The 15,514-nt window shown below is 38.9% G+C and overlaps 1 protein-coding gene across 4 annotated transcripts in view; it reads right to left on the minus strand.

Annotated features, from left to right (window-relative positions):
• st18 (ST18 C2H2C-type zinc finger transcription factor) overlaps window positions 1–15,514 on the minus strand; it is a 417,712-nt gene that overhangs the window by 139,834 nt on the left and 262,364 nt on the right. For all 4 annotated transcript variants that reach the window (XM_043688314.1, XM_043688317.1, XM_043688315.1 and 1 more), the window contains one exon: window positions 41–180. In XM_043688314.1, coding sequence (XP_043544249.1) covers window positions 41–180 — 140 coding nt within the window. The remainder of the gene's footprint in view (window positions 1–40; window positions 181–15,514) is intronic.

Here is a 15,514-nt window from a genome sequence, read left to right on the forward strand (position 1 = left end):
ACTTCATCTATGTGTGTTAGAATCTCATCAGAGTCTTTACCCTCTTTGCTTTCTTCTTCACAGTCATTGCTAGGAGTATAGTGACGGGGTTTCATCAGCAGGGATTTTCTCTTGTTTACCGATGCTCCAAATTTCTGTTCTTGCATCTTTCTCTTTCTTGCCACAGAACAATTATGTGAACTTTAAAGGGAAAGGACATGAATGATTAAATATATTTTTTTGTAAAATTAACAAGCTGTACAAATAATGTGATGTTTGAATACTATTACCGTACATTGCAGGATTGTCAAAACTGAGAGAATTTCTCCCTTACTATGTGGGCAAACCAAGTGGCAACACAGGCATATTAAATGGTACCAGTTCAGAGTGAGAATTATCAGTAGGCCCATATTGTTGGTGAAAAGGGAAGCAATGGCAAGTAAATATCTTTTTTTTCTTTTGGGTCATATGACACATTTTTGCATTTAATTGTACCCAAGTACTAAAAAGTATAGTTTTTCATATGTACCATGTTGTACAAATAATACATAACATGTGTGGCATTTATTCACTTTGCAAGAGAAACTTTTACATAATTATATATTCTGAAGCTGAAGTGCTTTGGCATAATTCTCAGCCAATCCAAATCTCAGCAAATGTAATCCTGTTTTTAAAACATAAACATAGTTCTAAGATTTACCTCTTTGGAATTCATTTATAATTCATAAAGACATATAAATTGCCCTCTCTAGTTTATATGCTACATGTGAATCAATGTTATCAAACAATACAGTTGGAGACTATATGAGGTCAACTGTAGTATACTGAAGATATTACTGAATGATAGTTGTATTAAGTTTATGCACAGAGCAAATAATATTCTGACCTTTGACTGAGTGTAAAGCTGAAATATAAAGATATATTACAAGAATTGACTCAGAACCTATAAAGATTGGAATGCATGAAATATGCAAAATACTTTGTAAATTAATGAACTGGATTAGTACAAGGTCAAGGTTTTCCCTTTATACAACTTACTTTCTTCCTGCAAAAAAAAACTTGTTTATTGCTGTTTAATTTTCTCATTATTTGACTACACAATGGTTATTGAAATCTGTGGGAAATTTTGACACGTTACAGACAGTTTTAGGAAAAAATGTACATGCAGTGCAGTTTTAAGTGTTATGCATTACCAGTATTTACAGCTATATGGATTATATTGATTCAAGCTGAGTAGGCAGTGCTAATGGACTCTACTTGCATGGGTCACAGTATTCTCCAATGCCATGCAGACTACATTGGTAAAAGCCATCACACTGCCTGTTCATGAATCAAAATAAATCTGCATAACAACATAAGAAATTGCAGGTGGAGTAAACTATTCCGTCCACTGAGCCTGTCCTGCCATTTGCTATGGTCATGGCTGATCTTGGAATTCAAATCCACGTTCCAAATCACTTCTTACATCCTCTAATCCCCTGCAAGACCTAAAATTGTCTATCCCAGTCTTAACTACATTTATTTTATTGAATGAGGAAATTTATTTTAATCTCCATCCTAAATGATTGCACCTAATGAAATTGTGCCTCCTTGTTCTAGATTCCCTCGCAAAAACTAAATTAATATTTACCCTGCCAAGCCCTGAATACATCAATAAGATCACTTCTCATTCTTCAAAAATCCAGATAACATCAGTACTTGGCTTTTCACACCTATCATCTAATGGATCAGTTTAGTGATCATTCGCTGAACTGTCTGTTCTGTATTTCTTCCTTAAAAACTGTATAATGTTCCAGGTGTGATCCCACCAAAGACTTGCACATTTGCAGCAAGAACCTTTTATTCTTATTCTCCAATCTCTTGCAATACATTCCAATTAGACTGAACATGTGGATTCCTTTTTGCAAGTATGGTCAAATCCTTCTGCATTGTGCCACTAGAAGTGTGCTCTGTGAATACATTTCTCTACCTTTACTTATACTGAAAACAGTGGGAACCTTCTTTTGTTTTGTCCTTGGGATATGGATATCACTGACAAGGCTGGAATTTGTTGCCCATTCCCACTCACTATTGAGAAGATACTAGTGTGCAATCTTCCTCTTGTCCATCTGTTTTAGGTACACCTAAAGGTACTGAGGAACTGCTCTTAGGAACTGGGTTCCAGGATTTTGACTCAGCGACAGTGAATGAATGTTGATGTGTTTCTAAATTAGGATGGTGTGGAGCTTGAAGAGGACTTTGCAGGTAGCGATAATCCCAGAGGTATTCATTAAAATCAACAGAATAATTGTCTGAAATTGTGATATGAACAAGTAAAGACATGGTAGATAAAGATATGCAGATGGGCATTGTGGTCAGCACAGATGTGGTTGGTCAAAGGGCCTGTTACTGTGCTGCACTGTTCATTATCTATATCTTTAAGTTATTTCCACTCATTGGACATTCTAGAACTAGGAGGCAGAGTCTAAAACTTAGGGCCAGACTATTCAGGAAAGATACCAGGAAGCACTACTGTACATAAAGGAAAATTGATGTTTGGAATTCTCTTCCACGAAGGGCAACAGTTAATTTTACATATGAGATAGATAAATTTTTGTTAAGTAAATGTATTAAAGAATATGGGCCGAAGGCAAGTGCATGGAGCTAGGCCACATACCACTCACGACCTAAATGAATGTTGGGACAGGCTGAGTGGCCCACTCCTATTCATTGTTCCTCTTATCCTACGTATTTTTACATTAACATGGCTCTAATGGTTGTACACAACTGATAACAAAAACATCTGAGCTTTGAAATATACACTGGACTAGTTCAATGATCAAGCGAGAACTTCTTGATCATTCATATATACTATATATATAATAATTAATTCAGAAAAAATAAAAATATCCCATTAATACATTCTGTAACTGAGTTCCAAAGTGTAGCAATATTGTTGTAACCTAAATGCCTCTATTTTGAATAGCAGCTGACATTTTGTATAATGCAACTTGTGAGTGTCACATCCTCTGTATAATAGCACAGACTGTTTAGGGGCTTGTATTGTTTCCCAGGTCTGAGTGGCAGCAACAGGTCTGCCTGAAAACAGGAACATGTGGACAGCCAATAGAAAGCAGAATGAAAATAAAAATGAAAATTGCCTCTCTGCTGTGAAATTCCTCCAAATAAAAAACCTAACAGAAAAATGAATTGCATGTGTACAAAGTCATCGTCGTATGGAATCATACAGTTTTTAATGGCATGGAAAGAGGCCTTGCATCATGTCTGCTCCAATTACAACATTTTTCTATCCTAATCCTATTTTCCAGTATTTCAGGTGTTCATCTAAGTAGTTTTTAAGTGATTTGAGAGCCTCCACCTCTTACCATCATTTCAGACAGTGAGTTCCACTGTGAAACATTACAGCAAAGCTACTAATCTGTTTTCAAATATAATGGTGCTCTTTAAATGAGGCAGTGGAAGCCTTCAAGTATCTTTATAACCAATATCATAGCTATGTTACATTTCTACAATAAGCAAAGGAGAGATGTTGGTGTGTGGCAATATCATTAGACAAGCAACCTTGTAAACTAGGCAATGCTTTGGAGACAAGGATTCACATACCATCACAGCAAGTGGCAGAAATTAAGTATATACAATTTGGGATTGAAAGCTAATCTCAGTGGCAAATATGAAACTATTCTTAATTGTTATTAAAAACCTATCCAATTCACTAACATCTTTAAGGGAAAAAAATCTACCATTCATATTTGTTTTGGCCTAGCTGTAACAGCAGACCCAAGCAATCAGGTTGACACTTAACTGCTCTCTGAAATGACCAAGTAAACCACAGAATTAGGAATGCACAACAAATTTTGGGCTTGCCAAAGTCATCCACATATCATGAAAGAATAAAAGAGGACAGGGAGAACAAAAAAAGTACCTGCTTGCCACCATTTGTAAGTTTGATCATTTTATTTATGTAGTTTTGGACTTGATGTTTATAATTGCACTTTAAAGGGAAATACTGTTGTCTTTAAAACAACAATATAAAAGCTATTTTCTTGCTACTACTTTGTCGTTTGCTTAGTAAGAACTCTTGTTATAAACTGATGTTTGTTCTCACTTTATTTCTGTACTGCTATTTTTAACTCTAGCCTTTAGGTTCAGGCTGAAATGCACCTTAACAGCAGACCTCACTTTAATGTTACTTATTGCCTCTGTCAGCTACAAGGCCCAAGTTATGAATATAGAGCAAAGGAAAAAGGACATGATTATGTCTTAAAGAACTTGAGAGCCAGGACATACTAATGAAAAATTTCCAAAGTCAGATCTATTTTATCTGGCTTTATCTGTGTATAAATTTCATCCAGACACACCCGACAGAAATAGTTTGGACACTGTAAGATTATTGGGTTATTAACAAAATACTAATTATTAAAATTAGTCCCTAAAGGCGATTTAAACACAAATGCAGTGAGTGTGGCTAAGGTAGTAAAAGAATATTTTGCATTTAGCTTACCAAGGGAGCAGATTCTACCCAGGGAACAGTGACAGAGGAGGAAATGCAGCAACTAGAAACATTCAAAATTGACAAGGAGGTGGTCTCTACTTAAAGTTGATAAAGTACTGAGTCTGAGCCTGCATGGGCTACGTCTAAGGATATTGAAGGAGGGGATAGTGGAAATGAGAGAAATGTTGGCCATACTTATTAAGTCATCCCTGAAATCAGGGGTGGTACCAAAGGATTGGAGAATTGCAAACATTGTTCTCCTTTTTGAACAAGGGCGTAAAGACAAAGCAAGCAACTTCAGACCAATTAGTTCAACTTTGGTGGTTGGAAACTTCTAAAAGCAATAGTTTAAGATAGAATTAACAGCCATATGGTTAGACGAGTTTATTAAGAAGGACCAGAGTGCATTTCCTAAAGAAAATTCAAGTTTAAGTAGATTGTTAGAGATTTTTGAAGATGGTTGATGAGGATAATGCTGTCGATGTGAATGGACTTCCAGAAGGCTGCATAACAAACCTATGAACAAAGTTATAGCTCATGGAATCAAAGGGACAAGAGCAACATGGATACAAAAATTCACTGAGTGATAGGAAACAGAGAGCAATGGTTAAAGAATATTTTTGGAATATGAAAGATTGCTACTGGAGTTTGCTGGAACCAGTATTGGGACCATTGATTTTCCTGATATATATTACTCATCTAGACCTGAGTGTAAAATTCAAAGTTTCAGGATGATACAACATTTTGAAACACTGTAAACTCTGAGGAGGACAGTGCAGAACTTTAAAAATACATTGACATGTCGACGGAGTGGCAATAAGTAGCAGGTGAAATTCAAAACAGAGAAGTATGAGGGGATACATTTTGGTATAAGGAACAGGGGAGACATTATAAAACAAATAGTAGTACTCTAAAGGATGTGCAGAAGCAAGTAGGTTGGGTGTATATATGTTATTAGTCATTAAAAATGGCTGAACAGATGGAGGGAGCAGTTAATCAAGCATCTTTCTTTCCATACCCTTCCTGATTTGTAGCCCCAGAACTGCACACAGTATTCCAGCTGAGGACTATGTAGTGTTCTATACAAGTTCAGCATAATCTTCTTACTTCTGTATACTCATTCTGCTGTATCCATGAGAGTTGCATTCCTAAGAATCCCCACAAATATTGGGATTCAGGAGTGCATAAGTCATTAAAAATAGATTAAAAAGGTTTAAAATATTGCAAATATGCAATTTTTGTCTGCAGTTGTTGATTCTTATTGTTATTTACTTTTTAGCACGGTTAGGCGAATTTGCGATTTGTGATTTTGCAGGTGCAGATTTACAATACTCTATGCCCCCATTAATAATGCCTGAATATGTTGAATTAAGATCCTATATTTTGTTCCTCTCAGGAACAATCCTTGAAAACTGTGCTAAACATGTTCCTTGACAGACAGAAAGATAAAAGGGTAAAAGTAAATCAATGAAACAAATCAGGGAATATAATTTTCAGGTTAAAGTGATTTGTATGTAAGAACAATTAACTGTCAATTAAGAGTTAGCTGAATAATTAACTGTTTAGCATGCTGCACTGTGCTAGTAGTGAGAATGTAATTTAACTCCTCAAATAACCATTTCATTGGCTGAGACCTCTAGCTTTCCTTTTTAAACATATTATGCTACATTTTGCTCATTAAATTGGATGCCTTTAAACTGACTGCCAAAATATTTATTCATGCTAACTTACTGTAAATTTATTCTTTTTATTTAAATTTTGCTCAGAAGTGATTACTTGTATTAGCAATTTATTTAACAAAATAAAAATAAATAAAAGTTAGAAGTAACCGCTGATTAAAATGTGACTGGTGCTATCTACAACAAAAACAAATTGCTGAAGAAACTCAACAGGTCTAGCAGATTCTGTAGAGAGGAAGCAGACTTAATATTTGGAAATTCTGAAGAAAGATTGTTGAACTTCGAAATGTTAAGTCTGTTTTCTCTCCACAGATACTGCCAGATCTCCTGCGTTTCTTCAAAAATTGTTGATTTTGATTCCAATTCCAGTATTTACATTTCTATTAGTTAGCATAATCTATTAGTTTAATAGTCAGCAAAGATCTGGAGTAAAAGTTGGACACAGTTTGAAAATAGGAATCATGATATGAGCTAACCTTCACCTATTCCTTTTGATACAACCAGTACACAAATCTTGTATAATCTGTATGTTATCATGAATGCAATATCCAGCAAACTGATACATAATACTGAGTGGCTGGAACCTGAGTAGCAGGCACAAAATCATGAAAGGCTAGTATGAGTTCAAACCTGTAGCTCTTAAATAAAAGAAGCAATTTTGATACAGTAGATTATGGAAATGGCTGCATAAGAGATGATGACCTGGGAAAACATAGAATGGCACAATGTGGCAGAAAATAAGCCTCAAAGTTCTCAGACACAATTTTGGAGATCTGTTCAGGAGAACAGCAAGAGGGAGGAAGTATCTCTAAACTCAGAGGGCTAGAATACAATCCTGAAGAAGGGCTTATGCCTGAAACGTTAATTCTCCTGCTCCTTTGATGCTGCCTGACCTGCTGCGCTATTCCAGCAACACATTTTTAAGCTAGAATACAATCCTGTCAATCTTTTAAAAGACAATGGGACTGAACTGCTGTGCAGGTTAAAGCCAGCACCATCCACAACAGTCAATACTAGGCATTTTTTCCTTGAGGATGTAGATCCAATTGCCACTCCGTCGACATCCTCAAGAAAAAAGTTTAATGACCCACACAAGCAGTCCGTACTTGCATCTGTAAAATACCATGTTCTATCAACTGCATCACTAACCTCATACACTGCTTAGTTCACTGCACCCACATATTTCATTGTTCAAAAAACTCCAGCACTCATAACTCAGGCCTAATATTCATAACGAAAACAGAAATTGCTGGAGAAATGCAGCAGGTCTGATAACATCTGTCAAAAAAAAGATCACTGAACTTGAAACATTAACTCTGCTTTCTCTTTACACTGATGCTACCATTTACCTGCTGTTTTTCTGTTTCAGAACATTTCCTGTTTTTTGTTTCAGAACTTCAACATCCACAGTTAAAGTCATACAGCTCAGAAACAGACCCTTCACTCCAATTCATCCATGCTGACCATGTTCCTCAAACTAAATTTGTCCCATTTGCCTGTGCTTGACCTATATCCCATTAAACCTTTCCTATTCATGTACCTGACCAAAGGTCTTTTAAATGTTGTAACTGTACTGATATCTATCACTTCCTCTGGCGGTTCATTCCACATAGGAACCACCTTCTGTCTGAAAAATTTGCCTCTCATACCTTTTTTTAAAAGTTTCTCCTCTCATCTAAAAAATATGCCTTCTAGTTTTGAACTCCCCTACTCTTGGGAAAATACTTCTTTTATTCACCTTATCTATGCCTCTCATGATCTTATAAATCTCTACAAGGTCACCACCTCAACCTCTTACACTCTAAGGAAGAAACCCCAGTCTATTCAGCCTATCCTTATAACTCAAACCTTCCAGTACCTGCAACATACTTGTAAATCTTTTTTGTAACCTTTCTAATTTAATAATATCCTTCCTATAGCAGGGCTACCAGAATTATACACAATATTCCAAAAGAGGCCTCACCAACATGCTGTACAACCACAACATGACACCCCATCTCCTACACTCAGTGCTCTGAACATTGAAGACAAGTGTGCCAAACACCTTCTGCACCATCCTGTCTTCCTGTGTCACAACTTTCAATCAACTATGTACCTGAATTCCTAGATCTCTCTGTTCGACGACATTGCTCAGGGCCTTACCATTAACTGTGTAAGTCCCACCCTTGTTCATCTTACCAAAATGCAACATTTTGCATGTATATAAATTCCATCTGACAATCCTCAGCTCATTGGCCCAGTTGATCAAAATCCCATTGTACTTTTCGATAACCTTTACTTTCCACTATACCCAAGTTTTGGTGTCATCCGCAAGCTTATTAACTATGCTTCCTATATTCTCATCTAAATTGTACATATAAATGACAAACAACAGTAGACCCAGCACTGACCCATGTTGAACACCATTCACACAGGTGTCCAGTCCACCACCGCTCTCTGTCACCTACTGTCAAGCCAATTTTGTATCCATTTGCCTGGCTTTCCAAATGATCTAACTTTACTAACCACTAACCAGTCTACTATGCAGAACCTTGTCAAAGGGCTTGCTAAAGTCCATGTAGACAATGTCTACCAGTCTGCCCTCATCTATCGATCTGGTCACACCCTCAAAAACCTCAATCAAGCTTGCGAGACACAATTTCCTATGCACAAAGCCATGCTGACATTTCCTAATCAGTCCTTGTCTCTCCAAAAGCATGTAAATCCGGTCTCTCAGAATCTCTTCCAACAACGTATTTATCATTGAAGTCAGACTCATCAGCCTATAGTTCCCAGGCTTTTCCTTGTAGCCTTTCTTCACTGAAGGCACAACATTAGCCACTCTCCAGTCTTCAGGTACCTCAGAAGTAGCTGTAGATAATACAAATATCTCTGCTAGGGGCCCCACAATTTCTTCCCTACCTTTCCACAATTTCCTGGGATACACTTGATCAGGTCCCAGAGATTTATCCATCTTTATGCTTTTCAAGACGTCCACCATCTCTTCTTCTGTAATACTGAGTGTTTTCAAGACATCAGTATGTATTTCCTTAGTTGTCTAGCTTCTATGTCTTTCACCACAGTTTGATTTGGAGGAGCTGGTTTTGGACTAGGGTGGACAAAGTTGAAAAATCACACAGTACCAGGTTATAGTCCAACAGGTTTATTTGGAAGCACTACCTTTTGGAGCACTGCTCCGTCATCAGGTGGTTGTCCAAACACCCATTTCCTGTGGTTCCACATACAATGACTTTATTGATCTTTAAGGAGCCCTATTCTCTCTCTAGTTAATCTTTTATCTTTAATGTACTGGTAGAATCTTTTTGGATTATCCTTAACCTTATCTGCCAAGGTTATCTCATGTCTCGTTTTTGTCCACCTGACGTCCCTCTTAAGAATGCCCATTCTTAAGGATTCTTTTATACTCTTCAAGAGATTCACTTCCTTTTCTTGACCAGTACCCTTTGCTTTATGCTAATATTTGTAACTTCTCTTTACCCTTACACACCGATGACAGTTGTAAGCTTCATACCCACATTACTGTCATAAAACATTGCCAGCTGGTCAACCATGAAAGCCACATGATCCAAACACCTTATACAGTCAGATATACACCTCTTTCTCCATTACAGAGTGAGGTGATATATAATTGGGCACAGCAGCAGCTAACTGGTGGGGAACAGGAATGACTAGGTCTCCTAGCCACAATGCTGGAGGCAGTACTCATCAAAGTGACCATACTGAGACTAGGGCTAGTGGTAGGGCTGCAAAGATCAAAGGTGCTCCTTTTCACATCCCACTTCTCCCTTACCATATATTGTATTCAGATTGCTCAGGCTGGTTATGCTGTAAATATGCATCTCTTAATTTCCTCTATCCCTACCCACCCTCATCGCAAACCTTATGCTATTAATAGGGAAGGCAAATGGAATGCTGGCTTTTATTTCAAAGGGAATGTGCATAAAAATAAGGAATTTTCCTGAACTTTATAAAACATTAGTTAGACAAAAGCTTGAATACCATGAATAGCTTTGGGCCCATTATCTAAGGATAGGTTAGTAGCAATGAAGTAATATAAAGAAGGTCCACTAGGTTGATGCAGGGTATGGAAGGATTGTCTTGCAAGGAGATGTTGAGAAGATTTAGCCTTTACTCATTGGAGTTTAGAAGAATGAGCAGAAACCTTTTTAAAATAGTGCATTCTTAGGGGACTTGACAGATTAGATGCTGGTAACATTTCTCCCCTTGTGTGAGAGTGTAGGGTGAGGTATAATCTCAGAGTATGGGATCTCCCATTTAGGGATGAGGAGGAATTTCTTCTGTCATAGGGCAATGCTGTGGGCTGTGGAGGTTGGTTCACTAAGGATATTAAATGTTGAAACAGATAAACCATGATCTCATTGCATGGTGGAATAGACACAATGGGCTGAATGGCCTACCTTTGCTCCTACATCTTATGATTATTTGGTCTTTTCAGATACCCAAAAACTTCTACCTGGCCAGGTAATGGCACAGGAGTGGAAATTGAAACAGGAAGAGGAGGTTGTTGATGATGAAATATTGTCAGTTCATGGAAACAAAGAATCTGCAGTGTGAAAACAGGCCATTCGGCCTAACAATTCCACGTCGACTCTCAGAAGAGCATCCCACCCAGACTCATCTCTCTATTCCTGTAACCCTGCATTTCCCATGGCTAATCCACCCAATTTACATATCCCTAGACACTATGAGCAATTTAGCATGGCCAATCCACCAACCTGCACTTCTTTGGACTGTGCAAGGAAACTGGAGCACCTAGAAGCAAGCCACACAGACATGGGGAGAATGTGCAATCTCCACATAGACAGTTATCCGATGCTGGAATTGAACCCAGTTCCCTGGCACTGAGGCAGCAGTACTATCTGTTGAGGCACTGTTCCACCCCGTGCCAAACTCACAATTACCACCTCAGACACTGGCACTTCTGAGATCTTAGGGATCAGCATAAAGGTAGAGGAGCATGCATGGTGAGTCACCAAAGACAGGTGGTTTGCAGTTAAATTGCAGGGGGCAAGGATGGTACAGATTCCAATTTGCAAGTGTTCAAGTTGACACATAAATTCAGCTGCAGGGAATTCTGATAAAAACTTTGATGGAGTGATATTCAGGAGGAGACAAACATGTAGGTACATAGAAATGGTTGATGCATTAGCAAGCTTGCCAGAAAACAGAAGTCACTGACATGGAGCATTCAGTAAGTTGGCACTACCTTAATACATGGGATAACACAGAGTTTGGAGCTTATAGTTTCTAACATTAAACTGGTGGCCAAATCCATATAGCACTTGCCGACCTAACCATGATGCAATGTTTCATGGCCAATTTCTCAGCTTTCATTGCAGCACAAACAGATACCAATCAACATTTGATTGCTACAGTCGAAACTTATAGCAACTCTAAGTTCAGCTTATTGCAAGGCAGCCTGCCACTCTGACTGTGACCTTAGTGCTTAAGAGAATAGTACATTGGTTTCATATGAGTTTGGAACAACAGTAGGCATTCAGGCCCTTGAGCCTGTTCTACCGTTCAATAAGATCATATCTAATTTAATTGCGCCTTCAAATTCACATCACTGCCTACCACTAATAAGCTTTCACCCATGGTTAGTGACAATCTATCAACTTCTGCCTCAAAAATATACAAACATATGCCTCTGCTTCCACCACCTTTTCAGAAACAGAATTTCAAAGACCAATGCCTCTATGACAGAAAATAATTTTAATTCATTGAAGAATTTAAACTGGTATTGCGGGGAAGGGGGTATGGGAATCAGAGCAGTAAATCAGCATGTGGAATGATTGAGGAGAAGGTCAACATTTGGTCAATTACATCTAATAGGAAGAACAGGCAGGACCATGTGAATAAACTCAGTGGGATTTGCAGTTTGAAGTGTTTTTATTTTAATACAAAGCATATAACAGGCAAGGGAAATGGGTTTAGAGCTTAAATTAATATATGGGACTCCGATATGCTAGCCATTACAGAAATTTGGTTGAGAGAAGATCAGGACTGGCAGGTCAACGTTGCAGAGTTTAGACGTTTCAGATAGAGAGCGATGTAAAAGGGTTGGGAAGTTGCATTACTAATTAAGAAAAATATCACATTCTACTAACAGTAGACATCTTGGAGGGTTCACCCAGAAACTCAGGAATAATAAAGATGCAATCATAATGATTGGCTTACACAATTGGCCTCAATAGTCAGCAGGAAATAACGGAACAGATATGTAAGCAGATCAAGGGAAGTTGTAAAAATAACAGGGTTATTATAGTGTGTGATTTTAACTTCCCCAATATTGTCTGGGACTCCCTTTGTGCCAAAGGCTTAAATGGGGGCAAAATTTGTTAGATGCATTGAGGAGGATTCCTTGAAACAATATGTAAATAGTCCAACTAGGGAAGGGCTGTACAAGACGTAGTATTGGGGAATGAGCCTGGCTAGGTGATCGAAATTTCAACAGGGGACCATTTTGAAAACAGTGATTATAATTTTGTAGGTTTTAAAATGGTTATGGATAAGGGTAAGACTGGTCCTGGGGTGAAAGTGCTGAATTGGCAGAAGGCTAATTGCAACAGTGTTAGTCAGGATTTGGAGAAATTAGATTGGGGGTGGCTGCTTGAGGGTAAGTCCACATCTGACATATGGGGGTCTATCAAAGGCCAATTGATCAGAATTCAGATTCTGTATCCTCTTTAGCTACATGTATGGTCCTAGAAGACTGCAAAATAGCTCATGTCATTCCTTTGCTTAAGGAGGGCAACAGGAATAATCCAAAAAATTATAGGCCAGTGAGCCTTACATCAGTGATTGGGAAATCATTGGAGAAAAATTCTTAGGGACAGGATTTTGTCACATTTGGAGAATAATGTACTTACTAGGGATATTCAGTATGGGGAGGCCTTATCTCTCAAACTTGATGAGTTTTTAATGAAGTGGAAAAGTTGATAAGATGAAGTTTGGTCAGTGGATGTTGTCTACGTAGAATTTGCTAGAACATTTAACAAGGTCCCTCATGGTAGGCTGGACCAGAAGATTAAGTCATGTGGAATCCATGGTGAGTTGGCAAGTTGTATACAAAATTAGCTTGGCCGTACAGGGTAACTGTGAAGGATATTTTTCTGACTGAAGGTCTGTGACCAGTAATGTTTCACAGGGTCAGTGCTGGGACCTCTGTTATTTGTAATATATAAATGATTTGGATGGAAATGCAGGTGATATGATTAGTAAGTTTGCAGATGACAGTTGGAGTTGTGAATAGTGAGGAAGGTCATCAAAGGAGACAGCAGGATATAGATCAGTTGGAAGGCCAGGCAGAGAAATAGCAGACAGAGTTTAATCTGGACTAATGTGAATGATGCATTTTGGAAGATGAATACAAGAATAAATGGCAGGATCCTTAGGAGCAATGATATACAGAGGGACCTTGAGGTGCAAGTCCATAGCTTGCTGGAAGTGGCATCAGATGAGACATTGAGCATAAAAGTTGGCAAGTCATGCGGCAGCTGTGTAAGACTTTAGCTTAGCCACATTTGGAGTATTGTGCACACATCTGGTCACCACACGATAGGAAGGATGTGAAGGCTTTGGAGAGGGTGCAAAAGAGATTTAAACAATATGTTACCTGGATTGGAGAGTATTAGCTATAACAAGAGGTTGGACAAATTTGGTATGTTTTTGCTAGAGTGCCAGAGGCTGCGGGGTGATATGATAGAACTGTATAAAATAATGAGAGGCATAGATAGGGTGGATAGTTAGAGTCTTTTTCCCAGGGTGGAAATGTCAAATACTATGGAGCATTGGTTTAAAGTAAGAGGGGGGATACTTTAAAGGAAATGTGCGAGGTAAGTCTTCTTACACCAAATGAGGAAGGTATCTGAAATGCACTGCCAGGGGAAGTGATAGAAATATATCCATTAGCAAAGCTTAAGAGGCTTTTCAGGAATGAGGGTGTCGCTGGCCAGGCCAGCAATTTATTGTTTAGGTTCATGGTCATCATTAGACTCTTAATTCCAGATATTTATTGAATTCAAATTCCACCATCTGCTATGGCAGGATTTGAATCTAGCTGTCCAGAACATTACCTGTGTCTTTGCATTATCAGCCCAGTGGGTGGCACGGTGGCACAGTGGTTAGCACTGTTGCCTCACAGCGCCAGAGACCCGGGTTCAATTCCCGCCTCAGGCGACTGACTGTGTGGAGTTTGCACATTCTCCCCGTGTCTGCGTGGGTTTCCTCCGGGTGCTCCGGTTTCCTCCCACAGTCACAAAGATGTGCAGGTCAGGTGAATTGGCCATGCTAAGTTGCCCGTAGTGTTAGGTAAGGGATAAATGTAGGGGTATGGGTGGGTTGCGCTTCGGCGGGGCGGTGTGGACTTGTTGGGCCGAAGGGCCTGTGTCCACACTGTAAGTAATCTAATCTAATACCACTAGGCCATCACCACCTCCTTAACTTCAAAGAGAAGAGAATAGCCTTTATTGTCACATATACTCAATGAGAATAGTGAAAAGTTTATACGCTGTCAACTACAGCGCTGACTTAGACGCAAAAGCACTTAGGCACAGCTTTTTTAGTTACAAGATTTAAACAGTAGAGAAATAAAATGTCCAGCATTACATAAATAAAAATTCAGTACAGCAGACCACTGTCACATAGTGTCTGGTCCACACCACGCCAGTGACATGTCACGCCAGGAGGCTGCTGTCGGTGACCAGAAGGCACCAGGAAGCCGCTGCGTGCAGACACATGAACAGGTAGGGAATAGAGGAACATGGATCATGTGGAGGCAGATGGTATTAGTATAGAATGGCATCATGGTTAGCAGAGACATGGTGGGCTGAAGGGCCTGTTCCTGTGCTGGGCTGTACTATACGTCACGCTAAATGGGTGATCCATTAAACAGTCATCCCTATTTCCAGATTCTCTCCACATGCTATCTGCGAAGACCCCTCAGGATCTTATATGATTGAATTAATTAGATTGAACCTTACTCTTGTGAACTCTAATGGATTAAAGTCTTTTCTATCGAAATTTTCTCATAATGTCATCAGAGGTAAATCAGTAAGTATGATAGGCATTCCATTAACCATCTTATTTATTGGACAATGGACATAGTTTACTATCAGAGCTGAAAATGTGTTGCTGGAAAAGCACAGCAGGTCAGGCAGCATCCAAGGAGCAGGAGAATCGACGTTTCGGGCATGAGCCCTTCTTCAGGAATGAGGAAAGTGTGCCCAGCAGGCTAAGATAAAAGGTAGGGAGGAGGGACTTGGGGGAGGGGCGTTGGAAATGCGATAGGAGGAAGGATCCAGCAATACATTTTCAGCTCTGATCTCCAGCATCTGTAGTC

Source organism: Chiloscyllium plagiosum, chromosome 4 (genome assembly GCF_004010195.1).
Source record: "Chiloscyllium plagiosum isolate BGI_BamShark_2017 chromosome 4, ASM401019v2, whole genome shotgun sequence".
NCBI classification, from domain to species: Eukaryota; Metazoa; Chordata; class Chondrichthyes; order Orectolobiformes; family Hemiscylliidae; genus Chiloscyllium; species Chiloscyllium plagiosum.